Source organism: Crocodylus siamensis, chromosome 11 (assembly GCF_052110815.1).
Source record: "Crocodylus siamensis isolate JL-2025a chromosome 11, ASM5211081v1, whole genome shotgun sequence".
NCBI lineage: Eukaryota > Metazoa > Chordata > Crocodylia > Crocodylidae > Crocodylus > Crocodylus siamensis.
This window is the reverse complement of record NC_143405.1, coordinates 23968029-23992340: the sequence shown is the minus strand read 5'-3', so window position 1 is coordinate 23992340 and position 24312 is coordinate 23968029. Positions and strand designations below refer to the sequence as shown.

The 24312-nt window shown below is 50.4% G+C and overlaps 1 protein-coding gene across 1 annotated transcript in view; it reads right to left on the bottom strand.

Annotated features, from left to right (window-relative positions):
* Window positions 1-24312, bottom strand: part of CACNA2D2 (calcium voltage-gated channel auxiliary subunit alpha2delta 2) — a 719777-nt gene that overhangs the window by 86622 nt on the left and 608843 nt on the right. Inside the window, exons 12-14 of the mRNA XM_090021767.1 lie at window positions 18155-18262; window positions 12090-12168; window positions 4380-4429 (exon numbers count right to left, since the gene is read on the bottom strand). Coding sequence (XP_089877893.1) covers window positions 4380-4429; window positions 12090-12168; window positions 18155-18262 — 237 coding nt within the window. The remainder of the gene's footprint in view (window positions 1-4379; window positions 4430-12089; window positions 12169-18154; window positions 18263-24312) is intronic.

Sequence of the window (24312 nt, the reverse complement as noted above, 5' to 3'; positions counted from 1 at the left end):
TTCTGGATACCTACATCAGCCCTATTACTCTGCAGGTGAGGTGACAGATGGGTGAGCTGCTGTGCTGGGTAGGCCAAGGCCCCAGGTTCAAAACCATAGCCTGAAAATCAAGCAGGGGGAAAGGGATCAGAGTGGCACTCAAAGAAGGTGTAGGAATAATTTGCAGCATGCTTGCCAAAAGGGTGATCCTATTAGAGTAGCTGATGATCTTATTAGTGTTTAAGGCTAATGAGCAAAGGCACCACAGCAAGAAGAATCCAAGAAGGATTCTTGAGGCTCTGTCATGGACAGTTTGGTAACACGGCTTCTGGTAAAAACCTGAGAGAACCCCATGAGGTGGCACTCTTGCTTTCCACTGTATCATCTTCAAAACTACTGAGGAACAAAACAGCTGCCCAGAGGCGAAGCTCCTGTGAAACTACCTGACTAATTTAACCAGGAATAAATACCTGGTCAGGAACTATTAACCTTGAGCATTACATCCCAGGGGAAATGTACTCAGTAAGTTGCCACCCAGGTCTTTGCAGCTGTGTGCAGCCAGCCAGGTCCATTGCCCAGGTGCCCCTACTTTCATTGCTGCAGCCTTCACATAGTCAGCAACAGTAGGTGTGCAGAGGCAGGGCTCTGAGACATGACCTGCAGCTCTTTGCCTGGTGTAGGATTAAAAGTCATACTGGTAGAGATTCTGTGGATCCTAGTCCAGACAAGGTCTGGCCCTGTAATGTCTTCATCACCTCTCTGAGGAGTGGCACCTCCTTGCAAGCTTGGCTTTATGCATTTCTCTCTTTCTGAAGAAACAGCTATATTTGGTAAAGTTCACTTTCTCCTGTTTCCCAAAGGGTGAGATGGACCAGCTCTAGATTCCCATGAACATTTGCTGTGAGGTCTCTCTCTCTCTTCACTCTGTACCCATGATGCTTATCTACTTTAACATTCAGGGCACTTAAGGACTTTGCCTCCAGGATGAGTCAGGACTGGAAGAGTAGGGTAGAGAGGAAGGTAACAGGCTGGGATTGAGAAGCACTGGCAGAGCTTGTGAGGGAAGCCCAGGGCTGGGATAAGAGGGCTGTGGCTTGGGAATCAAGGAATTTTGTCAGAGCTGGAAGGGCAGGACCAGACCAACAGGGTGGCTACAGGACAGAGCTGAGGGGCATCAGCAGAGCTGTGTGGCCAGCACCTGGGTGGTGGTACCAGTGCTGTAGTGTTAGTTCATGTCTTAAGAGTTCCTCATTTTCCACTAATGAAACCAGGTTATAAGCAGGTGACTCCCTGATGGGGCCTGTGCGTGGGAGCCCAGTGTGCTCAAACTGCCCCAGGCCACAGCCCAATCATTGTTCTATGGGACTGTAACAGGGTTCAGCTGGGGTGTGGGGGGCACTGTTAGGCCCATGGAGCTCCCCTGTCAACCTGCTCTCTTTGAACAGTCACCCCTTCCCCTTGCCTGGCTGCCATGCTTTGAAGTATTTAGTCTTTTAGCTAAAGAGAGGCCGCTCCAGGGCTTCCCAAGCGTTATCTCATATGCCTGAGCTCAGGTGTGTCCACTGGAAGGGCTAATTACATGACCACTTACACCATGCCCATGCCTTGCAGGTATCACCATTCACTATTGACCTCTCTCTCTCTGCCCATACCCAGGCACTTTGCTCATCTTGGCTACTCCCGAGTGTGGGTTTGCCAGGACTACCCTGGGTCCCTGACCCTAATTCTACCTCTCCTGAGGTACTGGGCTCCTGGCCTCAACTCTGCCCTTCTCTGGGCTACAGGTTCATGACCCTGTCAATCTCTGGCAGTGACCTCTCTTGGACCTCTAGCTCCTCCTGTGCCCTGGCACTGTTCCTAGGCCAGATGAGATCTCTGGGTTCCCTACAGTCTCTCACTGTGGTCCCTCCTTGGCCCTGGAAATGTTTCTAGGCCAGTTGAAACCTCCAGACTCCCTGGTCCTACTCACCCCTCCTGAGCTAGAAGTCAGTGACTCTGCCCCTCACCCCTTGCAAGCTATGGGTTTCTGACCATCCTAGCTCTCATAACCATCCTGCTTACCCCAGCTTAAGTGTTTGCCACAAGACTGGCTGCATCCCTGCTGTTCAGGAGTTCTTCACATCTTAGCTGCCAGGATCACACTATTGCCCCAGCTCCGGCTCTGGGTTTATATCCCATAAGCTCACCACCCCACCACCCCCATCAGGTCACATGACCTCTGATTGCCTCTTGCAGCACCTGCAGACTGCCCCATATGCAGTTTGCCTTCTCCTAAAGTAGCAGGAGCCCCAAACCTCCTGCTACAGGGACACAACACTTGAGTGGTGAAACCCAGGCTCAGCACCTGTCCCAGGAGTTTCTGTCACTGACCTCTGTTGTACCTGGATTTCACTCTATGTGATGAACTCCTGACAGGCCACAAGGATGAAGCAGCACCCCTAGGCACCATCACATTGGTTTGATATGGGTTACGGAGACTGCTTCCATAGGCTATAACAAGATTTCCCATCTCTGAAAAATGGCATTTGGATTGGATGGCCTAAGACAAGACATGCCCTAGACCAGGTTGTCCAACATACAGACCGTGGGCTGCCATGCAGCCCTCCAACCTGTTTTCTGAGCCCCAAGGTGCTTCAAGAGTACTAGAACTACTAGAGTAAACACTGAACTACTAGAGTACTAGAACTACTATAGTAAACATTGTACTTTCGTTTCAGGGGGGTGATGTGATACCGCTTCCTGTGAGGTCTTTGAATATGGCTTGCCGGCCCACTGGGTAATAAAAAGTTTATGATCCGGCCCCACATTCAAAAAGGTTGGACAACCCTGCCCTAGACTGCACAAATGTCCCACATAAGCCAGCCTTTCTTGGATAAAGGCTCTCCCTAGAGCTAAGAGACCATCTTGCAAACCAATCTGGGGCCATCTTGATCTAAGTAAGATTCTGCCCTTGCCAATCTCTGCTATATATGGGGCTCAGGAGCAGGGATGGGTCCAGGAGACGCATAGGGCAAGGTAACTCAGGAACCAGCACGTTGGCAACAGCCCCTTTTAGTGTGATTGCTATTGCCCTAAACAGGCAGACAATGCTGTAGTACGCTCCCGGGGATACTTGCCCAGCCCTTTTCTAGTGCTCCAGGGGATGTGAGGGTCCAGTGCTATGCACCTCATGCCCAGCTGCACTGTGCTGTAGGGGGTGGGAGAGAGAACAGGAAAAAGACTGTCAGGAAAGTCTGCTCAGCTCTGACCCAGATGTGGCCTTGAGATGGGCCCCCTGGTGAGCAACCTCCCCTTGAGCCACTGCCCTGGCTGAGCTGTGAAGAGCGAAGCCTGTGAACCTCTGCCCGCTCTGCAACTTGTGCAGCTGCTCCACACCCATTTGAAGCAATGTTGCCATGGACATGCTTGAACCTTGGTGGGAGCAAGGAGGTGAAAGGTAGAACCAGCCATGAAAGCTGTGGCTACACTAGCTCTTCTCCCTTCCAGCCCACCACCAGAGCAACACTCTAATGGTGCCAGCCACGCTGGGGTTATAGGAAAAAGAAGATGCCAGCAGAATTTAAGCACAGTGCTTTGAGCAGTGTTAGACAGTGTAGAGACTAAAACATGTAGCCAATATGCACCAGTGTTCTTTCCAGCATCTAGACAGCCAATACTAAAGCCTGGAAGGAGATGTAGGGGGAGAAAGTCTTGGGCAGGTTTAGCTCAGATGTCAATGGGCGTGTCTACACATGCAACTAACATAACTGAATACACTCTAGCTCAATCTGAGCTGAAGTATACTAATCCTTACGTTACTCTCTACACGTGCTGCAGTAATTTACTGTGGCACAGAATAGTACCTATGCCTAATGGGACTATCCTATACTAGAGTAAATTAATCTATTGTGCACTTATTGCAGTGCACATGTAGACCGTGATGCTTTACCGTGCATTAAATTAGTTTAATGCGTGGTAAAGTGCACATGTAGATGTGTCCACTGAGTACTTAAATCATAGCCCCTCACATTGGAGGGAGAGACCCTTATGAAAATAAAGCTGTTACTTAGTTTTGTTACTTAGGTGATAGCTCCTAAGGCTGGAAGCTAAAACCAGCTAATACCAAAATAGAATTAGGTGAAAATCTTTACAAGAGAGGATAAGTCCCTCTGGGAACAGCTTCCAAGCTGGAGGGAAGAAGTAATTCTCTGTCTCAAGGGAGTCTTTGTATCAGGAGAGGAAGTCTCTCAAATCTACCCTCTAGCTCAGACACACATCACTAGGGTTAGTGCAAAGCCATGAGGCTGAAACTCTCTGGCCTGCACTAGGGCAGGAGGTCAGACTAGGTGACCAGTGTGGTGTCTTCAGGCTTCCCAGACTCTGTGTGTGCCTGTGCCGGAGAGTCTAGCATGCCTTCTTACCTGGGTGTTGATTCGGATGGCCCCGATCGAGGGAATTTCAAAGTAGTAACCTTCAAAAGAAACAGAACATTGAGCTGTAGGAACATGGATGGTGCTGCATGACATGTCCTCTGCTACTTCCACAGGCTACAGCCCATCTCATGTTTTAGAGCAGGGGTGGGCAATTATTTTGGGCAGAGGGCTGCTTACTGAGTTTTGGCAAGCCATCAAGGGCCACATGACAGGCAACCCAGGGCAGATTAACATTAATTTTCTAAATTTTTTAGGGGCCCTGTGGGCCAGATAGAATGGGCTGGTGGGCTGCATCTGGCCCCCAGGCTGCATTTTGCCCACCCCTGTTTTAGAGGATATAATCTCAAAGCCCTATTGGCAGCAGCTGCAGATACACCCGATCTAGGATCCTGAATGCTCAAGTTCCATACTGGGACTGGGAGACAGGAGTCAGCAAGTGAACTGGAACACAGAATTTACAGCCTCTTTGGGTGGGAGCAGGGGAGGAGGTTCTGCAGGCAAACAGATGTGGCACCAGACCACACAGGGGCCAGCCCGAGCATGGAATGTTATGGGTCAGAACTGAGGGGCAGCAGCAGAGCTCTGTGTGGAGAGCTCAGCAGGTCAGGGTGGAGGAGCCCTGGCAGCGTTCTGTGTGGGTGTCTAGACCTGGAGTAGTAGGGAGCAGCACTCTGGAGTGAAGCAGCATCAGCAGAACAGTACATGTTATGTTCCCAAAGCTGGCACAGCAGAGAGGCAGCATGTCCAGAATGAGGTATATGATCAGGTCCATCTGGAGCAGCTTGAACAGATCTGCTCTCCCAGTGCACTAAGCTGCCATCACTTCGATAAGCACTGATGTTCTGCCAGCCAAAGCCAGAGGACCTCACTTGCAGCTTGTAAAGAGCCTCCTCCTTTTGCCCTGGCAGGAGGTGATAACAGGCAACAAGCAAGCACCTGTCATCGGTCCTCAGATGCAGCCTATTCTGGACACTTGCCAAGTGGCCGACCCCCAAATCTCACAAGTCAAACGTCCCCAGAGCACAAACACTCCAATACATTACGCTTGGTGCTCTTTCTCTCTCTCTTTGCCTTCTGGCTTCAAAGCATTTAGGGAGCTCTTGGGTCATGTTTTCAAAGATTTCTTCTGCAACAAGGGCAAGAAAGTTCCTCTGAAATGACAACTCAGGCCCACAGGCATTCACTTGACTCCAGAAGCCAGAGCTTTGTAGACAACACTAATTATCTTGTAACCTGTGGTAAAACTACAAGAACTGACAACACTGCTTCAGTGCCTGTTGTGGGAAGCTGGGTGCCAGCTAACAGGGGCACCTTCTACCTTTTGGGATGGTTGGGGAATGGCTCCAGCTGGAGAACTTGCTTCTGTTCTCCCAGGCAATGCAGGATGGTGCCCCAGAGGGGGAGCTAAGGCATGGCAGAACAGATGGGGAATCTCATTTATGGATAATGGGGAAGGAGAGCAGTGGGAGCCTCTGCTCTGTACCAGGCATTCCTATGAGTCACACCCAGAGTGGGTGAGAGGTGCAGACGCTGAGCCTTTAAGCCAGGGGTCAGAAACATTTAGGAACAGAGGGGGCTGCTTTGACAGAGCTTAGTTCTGAATATGGACAATTTTCAACATGGCCCATGCTGCTGACACCACTGTTTGCACTGGGTGTGCCTGCTCCTTTAAGGAAACTAGCAGCCTGTGAGGCTGTTTGCAGGTACAGAAGGGAGGGCTGGTGCCCATGACCAGAAGAGGGCTCAGGAAGGAGCTTGAGCAGTTCAAGGGGATTCTCTCCCTGGCAGAGGAAGGAGCTCCTGCCCCGAGGTGCTTTGCTGCCTACAGGAACAGTAAGGCTCAGGGAGCTCACAGAGCTAGGAGGCATGCTATACTAGGGAGTAAAGGTTTGCCTTCTTAAAAGGGGCAGAGGGCTGTTTCCATTGTTATTGTTATGTTATAGCTCAGGGGCTTATGTTTATGCATCTTATGTTCACCAGCAGTTTGGGTTGGGACTATACTGGGCAGTAACAGAGGTCCGATTAGTTTCTGGGAAGCATGTAATAGTCTTTAGCCCTGCACCAGGGGCAGACTCAAGGCCTGAACAGCTGTCAATCCGAGTGGGGAAAGCATAAGGCCATGGGGGCCAGATAGAGAAGGCCAGGGGCCCAGTGCCCAAATGAACCAAACTTCAGACAGTGAGGCTTGGGGCATGTTAAGGAGGCCACGCAAGGTGCCCTTAGGGCCCTAAGGATTAAGGAGCCACACAAGGGGCCCTAAGGCAATCAGTGCCTGGCAGGGGCACAGGCAGGCTGAGAGGGCCTGCTGGTCTGGGGCTCAGGACTACTACCAAGGGAGAGCCCAGTGAGGATCAACACAGACTCAGGTTTATGTTCACATAGTGCCTACAGGCAGCCTCCCTTTTAGGACTTTTATTAAGATCAAGGTATGGCAGGAAAGATCTAAGGGAAGGGTTGCAGTTGAGCCTGAGCCAGGCAGGGATGGCATGGCCACTAGGGGCACCACAGCTGGCCACGGGCCTTGTTACAAACACAGATCAGGCACAGGGCTGGAAGCAGAAAGCAAAGCAGGGAAGGGATCAGAGTGACAATTGGGAAGGGTGGCATTTGGGGAGGATGCAGGACTAATTTTTGGCACACCTGCCAAAAAGTGGGTCCCTAGGACTACAGCGTCATGTTTGGGAACTCTATCGTAGTGGATCCAACCACCAGCCCAGCTATCCCAGGACCTTGGCTCTAGAAGAAGCCAATACTTCATGCTAAAGAGAAGTGGTTCTCCATCCCCAAGCCCTTCCCATACCACAAAGTGAGAGCAAGGCCCTAGCTAAATCCTGGCTCAACAGGTAGGAGGATCCTGATGAGCAGGGGGTCACTGATGGTGTAGGTCCACAGCCACCACCTCTGTGGAAGGCAAACTGTGTCACGATGAGGCAGGCAGCCATGGCTGTGGTGCTGTCCATAGTGCTGGTGAGCCTTTCTCATATCTAGGATCACATGTCAGAAGGGTCTGACCGCAGACAGCATAGAGTGTCTCTGTGGATCAGACTAACCAGGCTCCCCAGAGGGTTGGTTTCACCTCAGGAAGTTTACCCAGTGCAGGGAGAATTATTTTCTTTCTGAAATGAAATCCCCAGCATGGTTCTTCCCTGGCTAATGGCTCCCCACCTCCCCCTCCCTGCACCTCTCAGTGAGAGACCTGGACAGGCCTATTCTTTATGGAGCCATGTCTGTTATGGCTCAGACAGAACACAGGCCACTTAACAGGTGTTTGATTTGGGGAAATGTGCTCCAATGGACATTTTTTATCATCTGCATTTCCATTTGAAGGCAATGCACTCTCGATTGGGAGTGACACCAGACAGCCACATCTAACATTACTTAGCATGTTTTAACCAAGGGTCTTCAAGTTCTGTCACTATCTCTAAGGCATCTGTCTATCAACAGCATATGCCCATCTTATCCTGCTGGCTGCTATTACTATGACTTCTCCTCATCTGTCTAGTTATGTCCCCCATCTGCCTTGATTACTCAGGCTCAATCCAGCTGGGTTGCTCAAGGGTACATGATGTAGGTCTTGAATCTGATCGACATCTAGTCAGCATCATTCAAATCTGACTGCCAGCAGAACTCTGAAAGAAAGGGGAAGACTGGTCCAATCAGCCTCTATCAGAAGGTCTTACCAAGGGAGGTGGAGTCTCCTTCCTCAGAGGTTAGCAGGTCAGACCAACACCTGTCAGAGCTGGTTTAGGCATACTTGATCCTACCTCACTTCGGGGGATGAACTACTAGAGCATCTTTGAAAGGCCCTTCTAACCTACTTCTCTCTCTCATTTTTTTTCACTGGTTTCGTTTCACTGCATACACATGTACCTCCTTCTCTCTTGGGACTCTCTCTAGCGCACTGGGCTAGGATTTTTCCAAAACTGCATACATTTTCTGTCCCCTATCAGGCAGCCAACAGGAGTGTGATCTGCTTCGTCAATTTCCTGCTGGGCCAGGCCAATGTAATGGCCCTACAGAGCAGCAGGAACCAACTCCTGGGGACCAGCTCTTATGATGCCCTTCACCTCTTTTGGTTCCTGGTCTGGATGCATCTCTTCTTTGAGTTTAGGCACTTCACCATTCAACAGAACATTGATCACCAAGGTGCTGTGACACCCTCAGGTGCTGTGAGGTCCCCTCAGGGGTGCCATGGTGGCAGTGGCCAGGTAAAACTTCCCTGTGTGATCCCCCTATGTTAAGGCTCTCTAATTAGCCTAAAGCAGGCAGCAAAGCTGCCTTGTGGTATGTAGTGCTTCTTGGTCCAACATCCCTTATTCTCTTCCTGGAAACAGACATAAGTGAAACTGTTCCATAGGCTTCTATTTTTGAGAAAAGTGTAAGGGGTGCTAGACCAGATACAGTTATACAGCCTGAGGAAGCTCTTGCCTGCTTTAGGCTGATCAGAGAGCTCTAATGCATGGAGACTGTGCATGTGTGACACAGCCTTTCCCAGACTGGCTGTGCAGCAGGCAAACAGGGCAATTTCATGGAGGCAGCAGAACCTGGCTGAGAAGCACTGAGGTAAGCTGAGGCAGCAATTAACAGTGGTTCTCAGCTGGCAGTGTTGCCACACTCAAAAAAGTGGAGGTGGGGTACTGTAACCCTGAAAAGGTTGAGAACCACTGACATGGATGAATTTACATTATGCTGGGCCACTGAGGAGCACTGTGCAGTGGTTAGTTAATCCAAAAAGGGTGACCATGTGAAGGGTCTTTGTGGAGGGGAGGTGGTTTCAGTCTTCTGATTATGACGTAAGATTGTCTGATAATTACTTTCATGCCCAGACCCTTGTGGCACTCAGTATATCTTTCACCTTTTTGTTTAAAAAGATGTATAATAAAGTTCTAAAAAGTCAAAAGTTTGTCTGTTCGTCGATATGAACCACCACACGATTACTTCCCCAAATTGCTTCTTTTTGATCTTCATGCTCCTGCTTCCGATTCCTCCCTGCATGTGACATCAAAGCCATTCCCAAGTGGCTGTGGTATGTTGTAAGTGAAAGGTGGGGTGTGGACAAGCAGGAAGAGGAAGTTGTGGCCTTGCAAAACAGAAGAGCCTGTTGGCCTGCTAGCAAGCTTGGGAATAAAGGCCATGGGGCTAGACATAGTAGAAAGAGAGGCTCAAGTGAGAGGACCATTCCTAAATAGCATGTTTCTAGAAGGTCACATGAACTGCCAGCTGTATCAAGCATATAATACATGGAGTAAGGTGAAAGCCCATGTTGATTAGCTGTGTCTCAAAAGGTGGAATCCTGTTTCACATATGGGGAAACTGAGGCCAAAATTAGGTCAAGCATTTCAAAACTGAGAGGTGATTCTGGGGCTGCAGCATAAGTTCCTGGTTTTAGAGCATGGGGCTTTGTGATTTCTGGGGTAGCTCTGAACCTCACAAATCACTGGTACCTTCTCAACACACCTTGGCTAAAGCACTGAGTCTGTAGCAGAACTAGAAAAGAACCCAAGAGTCCTTATGTCAAATCCACTGCTCCAGCCACTCAACAGCACTGCCTTCCCAGAAAAGGGACAAGGAGGGAGCGGCTAAGCCAGGCTGAACATTTGTGCACCACGCTTTTGTAACTGTGCCTCAAGCACAGTTAGAAGTAACAAGCTGTGCATGAATTCTAAGAGCTACTGGGATGGGAAAGGGCACAAAAAGAGAAAGATAAATTAATGTGAGCCCAGGGGCTAATGGGCAGGTGGTATCTAGCAACAGATAAAGCCAGGCTGAGGGAAAGGGCAACACTTGTGAAGAAAGGAGCACAAAGGCAATCTGAGATAAGACTGAGGCACTGGGTCCAGACAACAATGGGGGAGATTAACAGGGATGGGGGAGGAGGGGGTGAGGGGTGCAGGGGGCAGCCATGCATATTGCAGAGAAGAAGTCCGAGCAGGGGTGGGAGAGGATTGTAGCTGGAAGGCTGTGGAGGGAGCCTGAAGTGAAGCATACATGGTGTTTCAAGTGCAGCAAAGAGCTGAGATCTGTGCAGGGTGCACAGGGAAGAGTTCCTCACAGAAAGTCCCAGCAGAAGACAGTCAGTAAGTGTTCTCCAGGTGCAGCACTCACAACAAAGTGAGAAAAATCTGGGCTGAAGGTAGGAAGGCTGAGCTGGCCTAGCCTTGTGAGCCTCTGAAAGCAGGTATAGAGCCAAATATACTGGAGGGAGAAGGAGGAAGGTAAGTAACCACCCAGGTCATCTAGCTGGAGACTTCAGGGAGATCCCCCTGCTCCAACCACTCACCAAGCCTTGGAGATCTGTAGCACTAGATGCCAGCTGCACAAGAGGGTGGGGAAACAGCTGCTTAAACCTATCCCTGGCCCAGTCCATTCAAGGGTAGAGGATCACTGCTCCTCAGCTTCCAGCTGATTTTCTGCTTATCAGCAACCTCCCCCACACTCAAACAGCAACCCTTTCCCTGCTCTTGGGCAGCTCTGCTTATGGGGGAGACCGTCTCCACAATTTGCCTCCTGTATCCCTAATTCTCCACTAATGGCACATGTAGCTCCCTCTGACTTGTGTGTTGGGGGGCCAAGGGAGATGAAGCTGTGCCTCCCCTCAGGTTCTCCTGGTTCTGCAGATGTTGCCCTATGGGTGTGGAATTAAACAGAACTGGATGCTTAGATGCCTCTAATTCAAAAGGCTCCACCTGGCACCTGCATACTCTGTCCATTGAAAAAGCACCTCTATCATGTGCTTCAGATAGACCTGAAGGCTGAGGGGGAATCTCAGTATGCTCCCGGGCCTCTGTGCTGAGATGCCCACATGGCGCTCAGCGGGGACACTAAATCTGGCTCTGTGGATGCTGAGGCGTTTGTGCTGCAGCAGAGACGGTGGGGACCTCTTGTATGTGTACCACAGTGTTAAAGGAGAGAAGTCTCTGACTAGGGGGAGATCAGGAGGCAGCATGAGCTGTGCTGGTTCTCCTGGGGGATTTATATCCCCTGGGTTTCAGTCACCAGTAAGAGCATCCAAAGGGCAATGTGCTAGGCTCCTGAGGCCTTTGGTCTGAGAATTACCTGTACTTTCCCCAGAGCCCCACCAAGTAGACACCAGGTGGCACTCTTGGGCTGGGTCTGCTGCTTTCGCCAGGGACCTGAGCACTTCACAGAGCTCCTCTGTGCTACTTAGACTGTCTTGTGAACTGCAGCAGGAGCGAGTTGAGCTGTGGAGCACTGTTCGCAGCACCCAGATGTCACCATAGCAAGGCTCTGTGCTCCCCCAAGCCTGAAATACTAGGGCATGAGAGGTGACCCTTCAGTTTGACACTATAGTTAACCAAGGGAAGTGCCAAGCAGAGCATTGCTCCTCACAGTTTAGAGCTGAGCGAAACAGGAAGTGCCAGGCAGTTATCTGGCTAGTGAACTTCTCCACAGCACTGCCTACTTGTATTACTGGGACCCCAGCAGGATGAGCAGCAGGGTCTTCCCAGCTAGGATTTTAACCTTAGCTGGAACACACTCTGAGGAAATTGCCTCGCTATGTCTAGAAATGAGACGCTAGTTCCATTTAGCCAGGCTGATGCCCCAGCTCTTCTTGACTCTCCCAAGGGACCAGTGCCCTGTCTCTATGGTGTTGCCCTTGTGCAGGCACCTTTCTGCCAGATTGAATACTCCTCTGCCCACTGTACATGGCAAACTGGCTCTTTCCATCATCCTTACCTTTGTTGGCACAAGCCATCCACTGCAGGGGAGTCACATCGTAGTTGTGCTGCCCCACGGAGAAGGTGAAGACACGCACCTGTGAAAGGAAGAGACAGTTTAGTGAGGGGGACAGCCCCAGAGAGCTGTTAACTGTCCACCTCCCTATGCTGGGCTAACTGGCCTGGCTAAGCTTAGGCATCGACAATGGCTAGATCCTAATGTCAGACAAATCTGAACTACAGGAGGCACCCAGTTTAACAGGGGAGGCAGCTGACCAATGCAGCAAGCCACCATCAGCATCTGCTGATGGTAAAGATCTACTGACATCAAAATCTGTTACAGTTACCCATGACTTTTTTGCTCTTATTGGCTTCCCAGACGCTGGGTGAAAAGGAACATGAGGAGCATACGATGTCTGACTCACACCTTCTAAAATCTGCAGTGAGGTTAGTGAATTGAAACAAATCTTTGAGGACCCCCGTGAGGTGGCTTTTAAGAGCAGGCTGAAATGGGACCAGCCATGAGCAAGGTTCATTAGGGATGTCCCACACTAGGTAAGGCTTGCCAGATCTTGGTGGACTCTTCTCAGGTCACACAGTATCACCACACCCTACCTTCTCTCAAATAGCTTTGTGCAAAGCTAAATCAGTAGTTGCCAGGCCAAGCTATTCTGGAGATAAGCATGGATACATTCAGTGCTAAGGTTTCCAGATGAGACTTGCTCCTGTTAGAGCTGTAGGTTAAGGCACTGGCCCAGAAGCAGTATGGGCTTGATGTTCATTGAGGTACTTGGGGGAGGCCTGGGAGCACCATGAATGAACCCACAGGCCTCAGGGAGCTGGTGCCAGTGGACTGGCACAGGCATGTAGGCACAGCCCTCCTGTCTCTGTCTGGGATCGGCTCTCCATCCCTCCCTCTTGCCCACTAAAAGTTTCCCTTGTCACTGCCCCCCCCCATGTGGAGATCTCCCATTCTTCTCTGAACCTGGATTCCCTGCCTACTCTTGCTAGGGCCAGGGATGCCTTTGTATTCCTCTGCTTCCGAGCCTGGCAGTCCCATAATAATAGGTTCCTTCCCTATAACAGTGGCCTGTGTAAGGACACTTCACCCATCTTCTTCCTTAGCACTTCAAGGTCAACACAGGCAATAAAACAGTGCTGGCATGTTAGCCGCCCCATTAAAGGGGCAGTGGCTCGCTACAGGAGCAGGCGGGCAGTGAGAGTGGATGTCTAAATAGCTCATGTCAAATGAGGCAGAATCTGGCAATAAAGCTGGAGGTGGCTGTTTCCCCTTTCCCCATGACTGAGCTGGAACATGGCAAGGTGTCTGCAGCTCCAGAGGATCACACCCAGGCAGTGCTCCTGCTCAGCCTTGGCTCTCTGGAACAATTTTGAAGCTCCTGCTCATGAAAGGCAAAGCAAGGGAGAGCTGGAGGAAGTTGCCTGGGTTACACCACCTATGCCTGCTGCCCATCCTCTTGCTGGCACATCCAGTGGGGTGCTTGCTAGAGAAATCTCACTGCACTTCTCAGTTACGTCTGTATCTGCCTTTCTTCATGCCCTTGGGGTAGGTCTCTGATGCAGACTCTCTGCCTCAGGCCAGTACAACACAGAGGAGGTCACTTATGGGTTAACCAGCTGTCCCCTAACTCAGTGTTTCCCAACCCAACATTGTGTGCCATGGCACAAAAATGTGCTGCCAGAAATCAACAGGTGTGCCGTGGAATTTTGCCATGGCAATAAGCTACAATGAGCTACAATAAGTATAAGGATGGGGAATGCTTTAAAAGGCATGCTGCAGAAAATTTTTTATTAATGTAAGTGTGCCTTAGGCTGGAAAATGTTGGGAAACAGTGCTCTAACTCCAAGATTCTGCCCAAGCACTCCCTACTCAGCTTGCCCCTGAGCACCCTTCCTTTGAAGATCTCAGAAAGGCTGTGTCTGCCAACAGGCTCCAGGGCTCCCCTGACCTCAGAGCTTGGCTGAAGCTGCTCTGAGTTTGGCAGAACACTCTTGGGTATTGAGATTGTGTATGCCAGCACCAGGGACAGTGCAGACAGGGTCAGTGCAAGCTTCCCTTCCAAGGCATCTTGGGAGGGATAAAGTCAAGGTCTTGTCTACACCACAGGTTGATTCCATGTCAGGATAACCCCCAGGTCAGATGGAGTACACTGCAATTAATATCAGAGGGCCATACTCTATCCCCAAGTACCAGCAATGGTGGCTGGAGTTCACAGAGCACCTCAGTGCAGGCAGGACATTGGCCTCATGGCTTCTCTTCAGAGAGCACCACACAACTGCTGAGTGGCCTTTGTGCTGCAGCTCTTCTTCCCCTGGACAGCAGGCAGAGAACTGAGAACTCACTTGGCACAGGCCACCATGAGAGTGGATTCTGGTCACCAATGACCAGAAGGCTGCCAAAGTCATGGCTACCTCAGTGAGGATCACTGGTAGGGACCAGCTCAGATTATTACAGCTCTCACCTACTATAGTTTCATAGTTTCATAGTTTGTAGGGTCGGAAGGGACCTGAGCAGATCATCTAGTCCGACCCCCTGCCATGGCAGGAAAGAATACTGGGGTCAAATGACCCCAGCAAGATGTTCATCTAACCTCCTCTTAAACACCCCCAGGGTAGGAGCCTGCACCACTTCTCTTGGAAGCTGGTTCCAGACCCTAGCCGGCCTGACAGTGAAGTAGCGCCTCCTGATATCTAACCTAAACCGACCCTCTGCCAGCTTGTGACCATTATTCCTGGTCACTCCTGGCGGTACTCGGGGAAACAGTGACTTCCCCGATGCCTGCTGATCCCCCCTGACTAGTTTATAACAGGCCACAAGATCCCCCCTCAGCCTTCTCTTTTGGAGGCTGAACAGGTTCAGGTCCCGCACCCTGTCCTCATAGGGCCTGCCCTGTTGTCCCCTGATCATACGAGTGGCCCTCCTCTGGACTCTCTCCATGCTGTCCACATCCCTCTTGAAGTGTGGTGCCCAGAATTGGACGCAATACTCCAGCTGCGGCCTGACCAGTGCCGCACAGAGGGAGAGGATCACCTCCTTGGACCTGCTTGAGATGCATCTGTGGATACATGCCAAGGTGCGGTTGGCCTTCCTAACTGCATCCCCACACTGCCGGCCCATGTTCATCTTGGAGTCAATGATGACCCCCAGATCCCGTTCCGCCTCCGTGCTGACAAGAGGGGAGTTCCCTAACCTATAGGTATGGTGCCGGTTGTTCCTCCCCAGGTGCATCACCTTGCACTTGTCTGTGTTGAAACCCATCCTATTCTCGTCCGCCCACCCTTGTAACCTGTCTAGGTCTGACTGTAGCCTGTTGCTTCCTTCCAGTGTGCCCACGTCCCCCCACATCTTAGTGTCATCAGCAAATTTGAACAGGGTGCTTTTTACCCCCCATCCAAATCACTGATGAAGATGTTGAACAGTGCGGGCCCGAGGACCGGGCCCTGGGGGACCCCACTGCCCACGTCCTTCCCAGTTGAGAAGGACCCATCCACTACCACCCTCTGGGTGCAGCCCACCAGTCAGTTGGCAACCCATTTGACTGTATGGGTGTCTACACCACAGCCCTCCAGTTTCTTAATGAGAACAGGGTGAGAGACAGTGTCGAAGGCCTTCCGGAAGTCCAGGAAGATTATATCCACTGCTACCCCTGTGTCTAATGATCTGGTGATCTGATCGTAAAAGGCCACCAGGTTGGTCTGACAGGACCTGCCACTGATGAACCCATGTTGGCTGCCCCTGAGCATGCAGTCTCCTGCTGGCCCCTCCTGGATGTGTGCCAGCATAATTTTCTCAAACAGCTTGCCTAGGATCGAGGTGAGACTAACCGCCCTATAGTTTTTCAGGTCCTCCTTCCTGCCTTTTTTGAAGATGGGGACCACGCTGGCCCTCTTCCAGTCCTCCGGTATCTCACCAGAGCACCACGAGTGCTCGTAAAGCCGTGCCAGGGGACTTGCAATGACTTCGGCCAGTTCCTTTAGAGCTCTAGGGTGGAGATCATCCAGGCCAGCTGACTTGAATACGTCCAACCCCTCCAGAAGCTCCCTAACTAAATCCTCGCTAACCCGTGGCCCAGGGGGGCCCAGCAGGGAGGTGGCTGTTCTGGTCTCTACTAGATCAGCACTCTGAAGCCCTTTAGTCTGTGTTTCCCTTCTAAGTGTGATGCAGCAATGAGCACATGCAGCATCATGTCTGGTCTTCATCCCACTGAAATCAACTGGGCTACACAGGATGTCTATTCAGGAAAAACTTGGAGCACTAAGTGCTTGGAGTGCACCCTTGTGGTACAGTACTAATTGTAAAGAGGGAAATACAGGCTTGTTGTAGCTACTTGACAAGAGTGGCAAGACTCCCAGAATCCTCTTGGGTGAATGAGAATAACCCCAGATCGGCTCAGTTAGCTGATGCGCAGTTCACTTAGCCTTGGAGTCTAGCAGAGCAACAAGTCAAAGCAAAAAGACCCAGTAAAGGCAAAACAAGAAACCAACCTTGGAAATAAAGAGCAAAACAGGTTGGTACTGTCTAAGGTTGGCCCCAAGTGTAAAAGAAACTGTAAATTTTGCTTAGAAAGGTAAAACTGCCTAGAAAGATAAAGTAGAGTAGCAACTACCTAGCAACGGTGATGTCACACTAGCAACGAAACAGCAGCTGTCTTTCCCTCTCTGCTGGACTGGGTCCCAAGAAACATTAAATCAGCACTGAGACACAGTGACCCAGGATCCTTGCCCCTAGCACAGCCAGCTGATACAGGACCCTAGGTAAACCCACCCAAGATTGCTGCAGCATGATGAGATTTAACGCACATAGCATTGTTGTTTTTTAACTGTGTATGTGTAGCTAATAAAGCTTTGCTTGATCTTTAATCTCACAAGTGTGCTGTGGTGTGCTAGCTCACTCCCACCTCCGAGGGGTAGTAAGTTAGGTTCTAGCCCAACACTAATTACTACAGGAGAGGCCTAATTGGAAGTTACCTGGCTCTTCACCACAGAGCATGTCTGTGCTGGGTGAGTGGCACAGCAAAATGTGGTAGACGGTTAGCTGCACACCTCAGCTCTCACCTTACAAAAAATAATCCATTTTCCATCATGTCCCATAGGATAGAACAGAAGTTTGATTGCTTCAGTGCTCCCCAATGAGGAATGAGGCTTGCAAAGGTGCATGCGGAGAGAAGGAGGGGGCTGTCACTGTGCTGCAGTGTCTGCTCTTAAAAGCCAGGGAGAGATTTCCCTGCCCCCAGCTGTGTTAATGTGATGCACACACAGGCAGGAAGCTTTTCTCTACCCAAGGGTATGCTTTTGCCTTATCAACATGAGACATTATCTTACCCAAACCTTCATTGTAGATTTGCAAAGAATGAAAGTCAGAGTGTGTGTAAATGTTAAATAGGTCAGAAATCAGGCCCACTGTCAGATGCTCAGAATAAACCTCTTGGGACACAGAGGGAGACAGAAATGACTTACTTTTGCCTGGTAACTGCAGATTAAAATTAAACTGGATATTTAATATCTGCCTTTACATGCAGCACCATAAAGGGAAGTTATGTAATCTCAGCAAAAACAAGGCTGCTGTGGAGGCAGCCGCAGCCCTGCCTTGCTACAGCTGTGAACTTCAGCGCCTCCTACTGGTAGCATCTGGGACTGGAGCAGCTGAGAGCTTCCTCACAGGCAATGCTTCTGTCCCACTCCCTAAAGACTGGGAGAGATTGGGACAAGGGTAGCCAGGAGCTCCCCACTGTCTGTGCTACTACTCTGGTCTCTAAATTGCATCTGCTGACAAATGAAGTAGCTGGAGTTTTGCAGGCATCAGCAATCCCACACCATTCCTTGCATTGCCTCCTGCCAGGAAAGGCTTGGACAAGAGCCCAGTAAACAAACCCAGAGCAATGTAATGGCCGCAGAATCCCAGGTGTGGTAAAACCTGTATGGTCCATTGTGGTTTAGGAAGCAAGCCACCTCACCACATGTCGCAGCGTTACAATGGGATAGTGATGCATCACTCCTCAGCCTCCGAAGTAGCACTGAGGCTGTCACCATTCCAGTGCGAGGGGCTCAGCCCACAACACTCACCGTTTTATTGGGCCAGTTGTACTTCTCAAACACATCTTGGACTCGGTCTTCTCCACCATCTGTGAACATCATGATCATCTTGTTGCAGTTGGCTCGGGTGATGTTGGACTGCAACCAAGAGGGAGACAATGAAGTCAGGCTTTGGAGCTGTCAGGCTTGCTAGAACCAATCACATGGTCAGAGAACATTCTCCAGCATATTCCTGGGTCAAAGCAGGCCTGGGCCTTTGCCAGAAAGGGCTATTCATATGATATGTCTATTACAGGAGGGGCTGGTACCACTGCCTACTTTGCAGTTCTGCTGACAATTTCCATTAAAAGACTTGGCTTTCAGCTGCATATAATGTTTTGAAGCTTTAGCTCTTTGTCTCAGAAGTGTCTGAGAACAAGGTTAAGGGGAAATACACTGTTTTGTCTGTGTTAAAAAATGTTGGCAACCTTTCCTCTGCTGCTCCCATGCTTTGCATCAAGGATTTAGTGGAGTAGGGACCTTTGTTTTAGGGATGTGCCTTTTACCATCCCCATGAAACTCAGCCCAAATTTAGCCTTTGAAAAACCACACACTACACATGCTCAGTAGATGCTTCTTCCATTTCAGCAGTCAAATTTTTTTAAGTTTCTATCCTCACTGAGAATGCTCCATTCCTTCCTAGTTTCTAGTGGTGACCAGACTGCATATAGGTCATAGGGCTGGAGGTGCTGTTTAATCCAATCCCCTACACAAAAACAAGATTTGCTTTTCCAAACCATCCACACCACCTCCCCAGAGCAACTGAGCATGTTCCAACCCAGCACTTCAAGGACAAGGCTGGATTTTCCTTCAACCTGGTACTCCCAAATGCACCCTTATCAGGGCAGAAGTCAGCACTAGGATTGAGAGGAACGAGCCATTTTCTTCTATGCTTTCTCCATGACCTCTCACATGACAACTAGATAGCGCAAAAGAAGCAGCTGTCTGGTCTAATGTAGAAGGGAACAAGGCAGACCATGAAGAGAGGAAAGGTATGCAGTGGGAGAAGGAATCTGCAATGCCCCACTTCTGGAAGAAACTGGGGCTGCAGTAGCTTGAAACATCTTGGCAGCCATCAAGATTCCTGCCCCATGTACCTGATTTTTGGATGCTCAGATGATGACAGTGTCACATACCCCAAATCTACCCAAATCATAGTTCAGGACTGTCCCCCAGTCTCCTAGAGAGGAGTGGGAGGGTGAATGGAGGAGCAGTGTTGTTTTGAATTTCTGTAGACGCACTATTCAACACAATGTTCCACACACAAACAGGAGTGTGAACGTTTGTATGTGTAAGTGCAAGGCTACACCAGAGAGGCAGGGTGTATGTGCAGCAGTGTACTTGTGAGTGCATGTCTATGTCAGAGGCAGGGTAAGGTACTGTGAATATACAGCAGTGTGTATGATTTTGTGTGTGTGTGTGAAGGAGGTGGGTGTGTCAGGCCATGTGTGCGTATGTGTATGTACAAACCAGAGACAGATTATTTTGCACCTCCACTGGACTCACCCCAGGCTGTGATGCTGGCTGTGACAAATCTGTTTTCTGCGCCCGTTTCTCCAGGGGTGAAAGTGGTGCAGGTGAGCAGGGAGAAGGGGGAGGGGGGTGCCTGTCTGGACGGAAATTATGTTTTGGCTATTACTGCTCAGCTATTAATAGGGCTATTCATCTTTATTTTTCCCGACGTCATGGCGGCCCATCTGAGCCGAGCCCTTTCAGAGTGGCCCTGCTAACTTTTAATGAAATGTAAGAGGCAGCAGCAGCACCTGTGAAAATTTAAATCTCAGTAACTGAGGCACGTCATTTATCCAGGGAAGGCTGCAGCAGCTATACAGGCAGGCCCCCACACCCAGGACAGCTGGGTTGGGCACTGCCAGCTGTTGCTGGTCTCATTCAGTGCTTGGCAGTTGCTTGTGATCCTGGGCAAGAGCCCTAGGAAGGGGCATCTCTGGAAATCTGTCACTGAAGACCATCTTATGGAGCCACTGCAGCGAATGGAAAAGAGTGATGCCAATTAGGTGCTCCCAGTATCTCCAGCCCAAGCCTCTCCCAGCAGGGTGGGGGAAGCAGGGCAGGAGTGTTGGCTTTAGGGTGGTCTCAGCTGCTCCAGACTCAGTGCCAGCAGGTGGAACTGCAGGGTGTGAGGCAGGTGTACTGGTAGTGGGGAGCTCCTGGATATTCTGCTCCTAACCTTTCCCAGCAGACGGAGCAGTTGAGAATTATAGGCCACTCTTACACCCACATTGCTTCATTGCTGAGGTGTGACCCGGACTGAAGATTTTTGCAATTCTCTCCAATTCAGAGGAAATCTGCAAGCTCATACACATGCAGATTAGAAACAGGTTTTCTATGAGTCCGACATCCTGGCACAAGACTGTGGGACATGATTCTAAATCCCAGGGCCCACTGTCTTTTTCTCAGATAAGTGACAGAAAGGCTAACTGTTCTGGACTTTTATATGATGGACTTGGGGGCTGTAGAACTCAGGACCAAGGAACGTCTAGCCACAGCTAATTGACTCTGGTACAAAGATTACAGAGCAAAGTTTCCAGCAGGGACACAATCTTTTCATTGCATGATGGCTGCTTGGATCTGAGGCTCTGGCTCAGGTCCAGAAGTGAAGAGATTTTGGAAGGAGGTTCTACAGGAATGGCTCAGTGGGCACATTTACACATGCATTGATGTGCCATAGTTACTGAGCATTAAGTTTAGTACCTGTAAGAACAGGTACTAACTCAGTGCTCAGTAACTGGTGCTACTGCACAGTACTGCTAGCGCACACCTTTTTAAGGAAGCTAATGTTCAGTAGATTACTTCTAACTGCCGTGACACACTAATGCACAGTAGAATTAGTCTACTGCACATTTAACATTTTGTGTAGACGCACCCACCCTGGAAGGGCTGGCAGAGCTACTGCTGAAAGGAGAATGCCATTTTCCTTTTTTAAATGAGTGGAGCAGTTCTGTGGCATGGTTCTGTGATGATGTAGAAGACAGGGCCAAGGAGATAGTTACTTTCATAGACATCAGGGCTGGAAGGGACCTTGGAAGATCATCAAATCCAATCCCCTGCCCAAAGGGCAGGAAGTCAGCTGGGGTTATAGGATCCCAGCAAGATAAGCATCCAATTTGCTCTTGAAGGTGTTCACTGTAGGTGCCTGAACCACCTCCGATGGCAGGCTGGTCCAGACCTTGGGGGCTCGGACAGTAAAGAAATTCTTCCTTAAGTCCAGCCTGAAACTGTCTTGTAGTAGTTTATGACCATTCGGCCTCATCATCCCTTGGGGCGCTCTGGTGAACAAACGTTCCCCCAGATCCTGGTGAGCACCTCTGATAAACTTATAGGTGGCCATCAGATCACCCTGCGCCTGCGCTTTTCTAGGCTAAAGAGCCCCATGGCTCTCAGCCTGTCATCGTAAGGTCTGCTTTCTTGACCTCTGATCATATGTGTGGCTCTTCTCTGGACTCTCTCAAGCTTCTCCACATCCTTTTTGAATTGTGCAGCCCAAAACTGGATGCAAAGCTCCAGCTGCAGCCTCACCAAGGCCGAGTACAGGGGGAGAAGGACATCCTGGAATGTGCTTGAGAAGGATCTATGGATGCAAGCCAGAGTTCTGTCGCTTTACTACCCGCAGCATCGTATTGCAGGCTCATTTCATCTTGTGGTCAATGATGACCCCCAAGTCTCTTTCTTCCGTAGTGCTAGCCAGTGTACCACTGCCGAGCCTACAAAGATGCTGCAGGTTTTTTTTCCCCAAGGTGGAGAGCCTTGCATTTTTCAGTGTTAAACACCATCAGGCTCTTGTCCGCCCATTTGCTGGGCCTGTCCAGTTCAGCCTGGATCACCCACCTGTATTCTGGCATGGATGCTTTGCCCCAAAGTTTGGTGTCCGCTCCTGACTCCAATGTCCACATCATTAATGAAGATGTTGAACAATATGGGTCCAAGGACAGAGCCTTGGGGAACCCCACTGGTCACAGGACACCATGATGAGTGACTTCCAGTAATTACTACCCTCTGAGTCTGACCACGGAGCCAATTTCCCAGCCAGTGGATCGTGGTGGACCCAAGGCCACAATTGGCCAGTTTCACCAAGAGGTGATCATGGGATACCAGATCGAAGGCTTTTTTGAAGTCAAGATATATGACATCAATCTCTTCTCCCTTGTCCAGGTGATAGGTCACCTGGTCATAGAAGGAAATGAGATTGGTCAAGCAAGACCTACCTGCAACAAACCTGTGCTGGCTATCCCTTAGGATGTTGGCCTCGGCCAGTCCATTAAGGATGGCCTCTTTAATAAACTTTTCTAAGATCTTCTCTGGGATAGAAGTCAGGCTGATGGGCCTATAGTTAGCCAGATCCACTTTCCTCCCTTTCTTGAAGATTGGCACCACATTGGCCTTCTTCCAGTCTTCGGGCACTAGACCAGAGCGCCAGGAGTTTTCAAAGATCCGTGCCAGGGGCTGGGCAATGACGCTTGCCAGCTCCTTGAGTACCCTGCGGTGTAGATTGTCAGGGCCGGCTGACTTGAAGGTATCCAGCTTCTCAAGATGTTCCTTCATGAGGTCAGCATTAATGGAGGGCAGGGGATCTCCCCCACCCGGACCTCCCTGTCCCGTAGCAGGCATGGGCGTCCCATGGGACTGATGAAAGACCGACACAAAGTACCCATTTAATAGGTTGGCTTTTTCCTGGGCATCAGTTGTCAGTTGCCCCATCTGGTTTAGCAGGGGTCCAACGTTGCCCTTGCTTTTCCTCCGGGTCCCCACATATTTGAAAAAGGACTTTTTATTGTCCTTGATGCTCGCAGCTAGTTGGAGTTCAGTTGCAGCCTTGGCTTTCCTGGTTTGCTCCCTACAGGACCGGACCAGTGCAGAATAATCCTCCTTGGAGGTGAATCCCATCCTCCATCCTTTGTAGGCCTTTCTTTTTATCCTCAGGAGGTCTGCTAGGTCCCTGCAGAGCCAGGGGGGCTGCTGTGTCCTCTTGCTGCCTTTCCTCCGAGATGGAATAGACTTAGCTTGTGCATTCAGGATCGCTCCCTTGAGAAGCAACCACTGTTCTTGAACTCCCATCTCCCTGGGGTCATGGTCGCTGAGGGCCTGACCGACAAGCCTCTTGAGCTTGTCAAAGTCGGCTTTTCTGAAGTCAAGGACTTCTGTGTTGCTGACTGACTTGCCAGCTTTACGGCGGATGGTGAAGGTGATCAGCTCGTGGTCACTGTCACCCAGCTTCCCACCAATCGCTAGGTTGCCGATTAGGTCACTTCCAGTAGCCAGTACCAGGTCAAGCAGCACTTTGCCTCTTGTTGGCCCATAGACTTCTTGAGTCAGGCAGAGGTCATGCACACATGAGAGGAAGCTTTGCGATCACTTGGATTTTGCTGAGCGATCCTCCCACAAGATGTCCAGATAGTCGAAGTCACCTATGACGACCATGGTCCTGAAGCATGCGGCCTCAGCCAGTTCCCGGGAGAACTCCTGGTTAAGCTCAGGACTTTGGGTGGGAGGTCTGTAGTAGACTCCTACCGTTGTGTCCCCTGTGCCATGTTCCCCACGGATTTTAACCCAGAGGGTCTCCAGTTGTCCACACTGGTCGCCAATATCAGCTTGCAGGGACGTGTAGATTTCCTTAACATAGAGAGCTACACCCCTACCCCTTTTATCTACGTGATCCCTCCTGTACAGGGTATAGCCATCTATACCCGAGGTCCAGTCATGGGTGGAGTCCCACCAGGTCTCCGTTATCCCTATGACATCATAATTATTTGCATTAAGCAGGAGGACGAGCTCCTCCTGCTCATTCCCCAAGCTCCTGGCATTTGTGTACAGGCAGGCAAGTGTCTCCTTGGGGGCTCTTGCCTTGCCCACAGATTGTACCAGGGCTGGGGCAAGAGTGGTCCCCCTTAAGTGCCTTGGCCTGCTGGCTTTGCAAGGGTTGCTCAGCGGGCCAGCAGTGGCGGTAGTCCCCCATCCCCCAACAGGCTTAGTTTAAAGCCCGGTGGAGCAGGTTAGCCACTCTGGCTGAGAAGAGCCTCCTTCCCAGGGGAGAGAGGTGGAGGCCATCTCTTCCCAGCAGCTTGCTGCCTCTCTCACCAAAGAGCAGGCTGTAGTCATGGAAGCCAAAGCCTTCCTGATGACACCAGCACCGC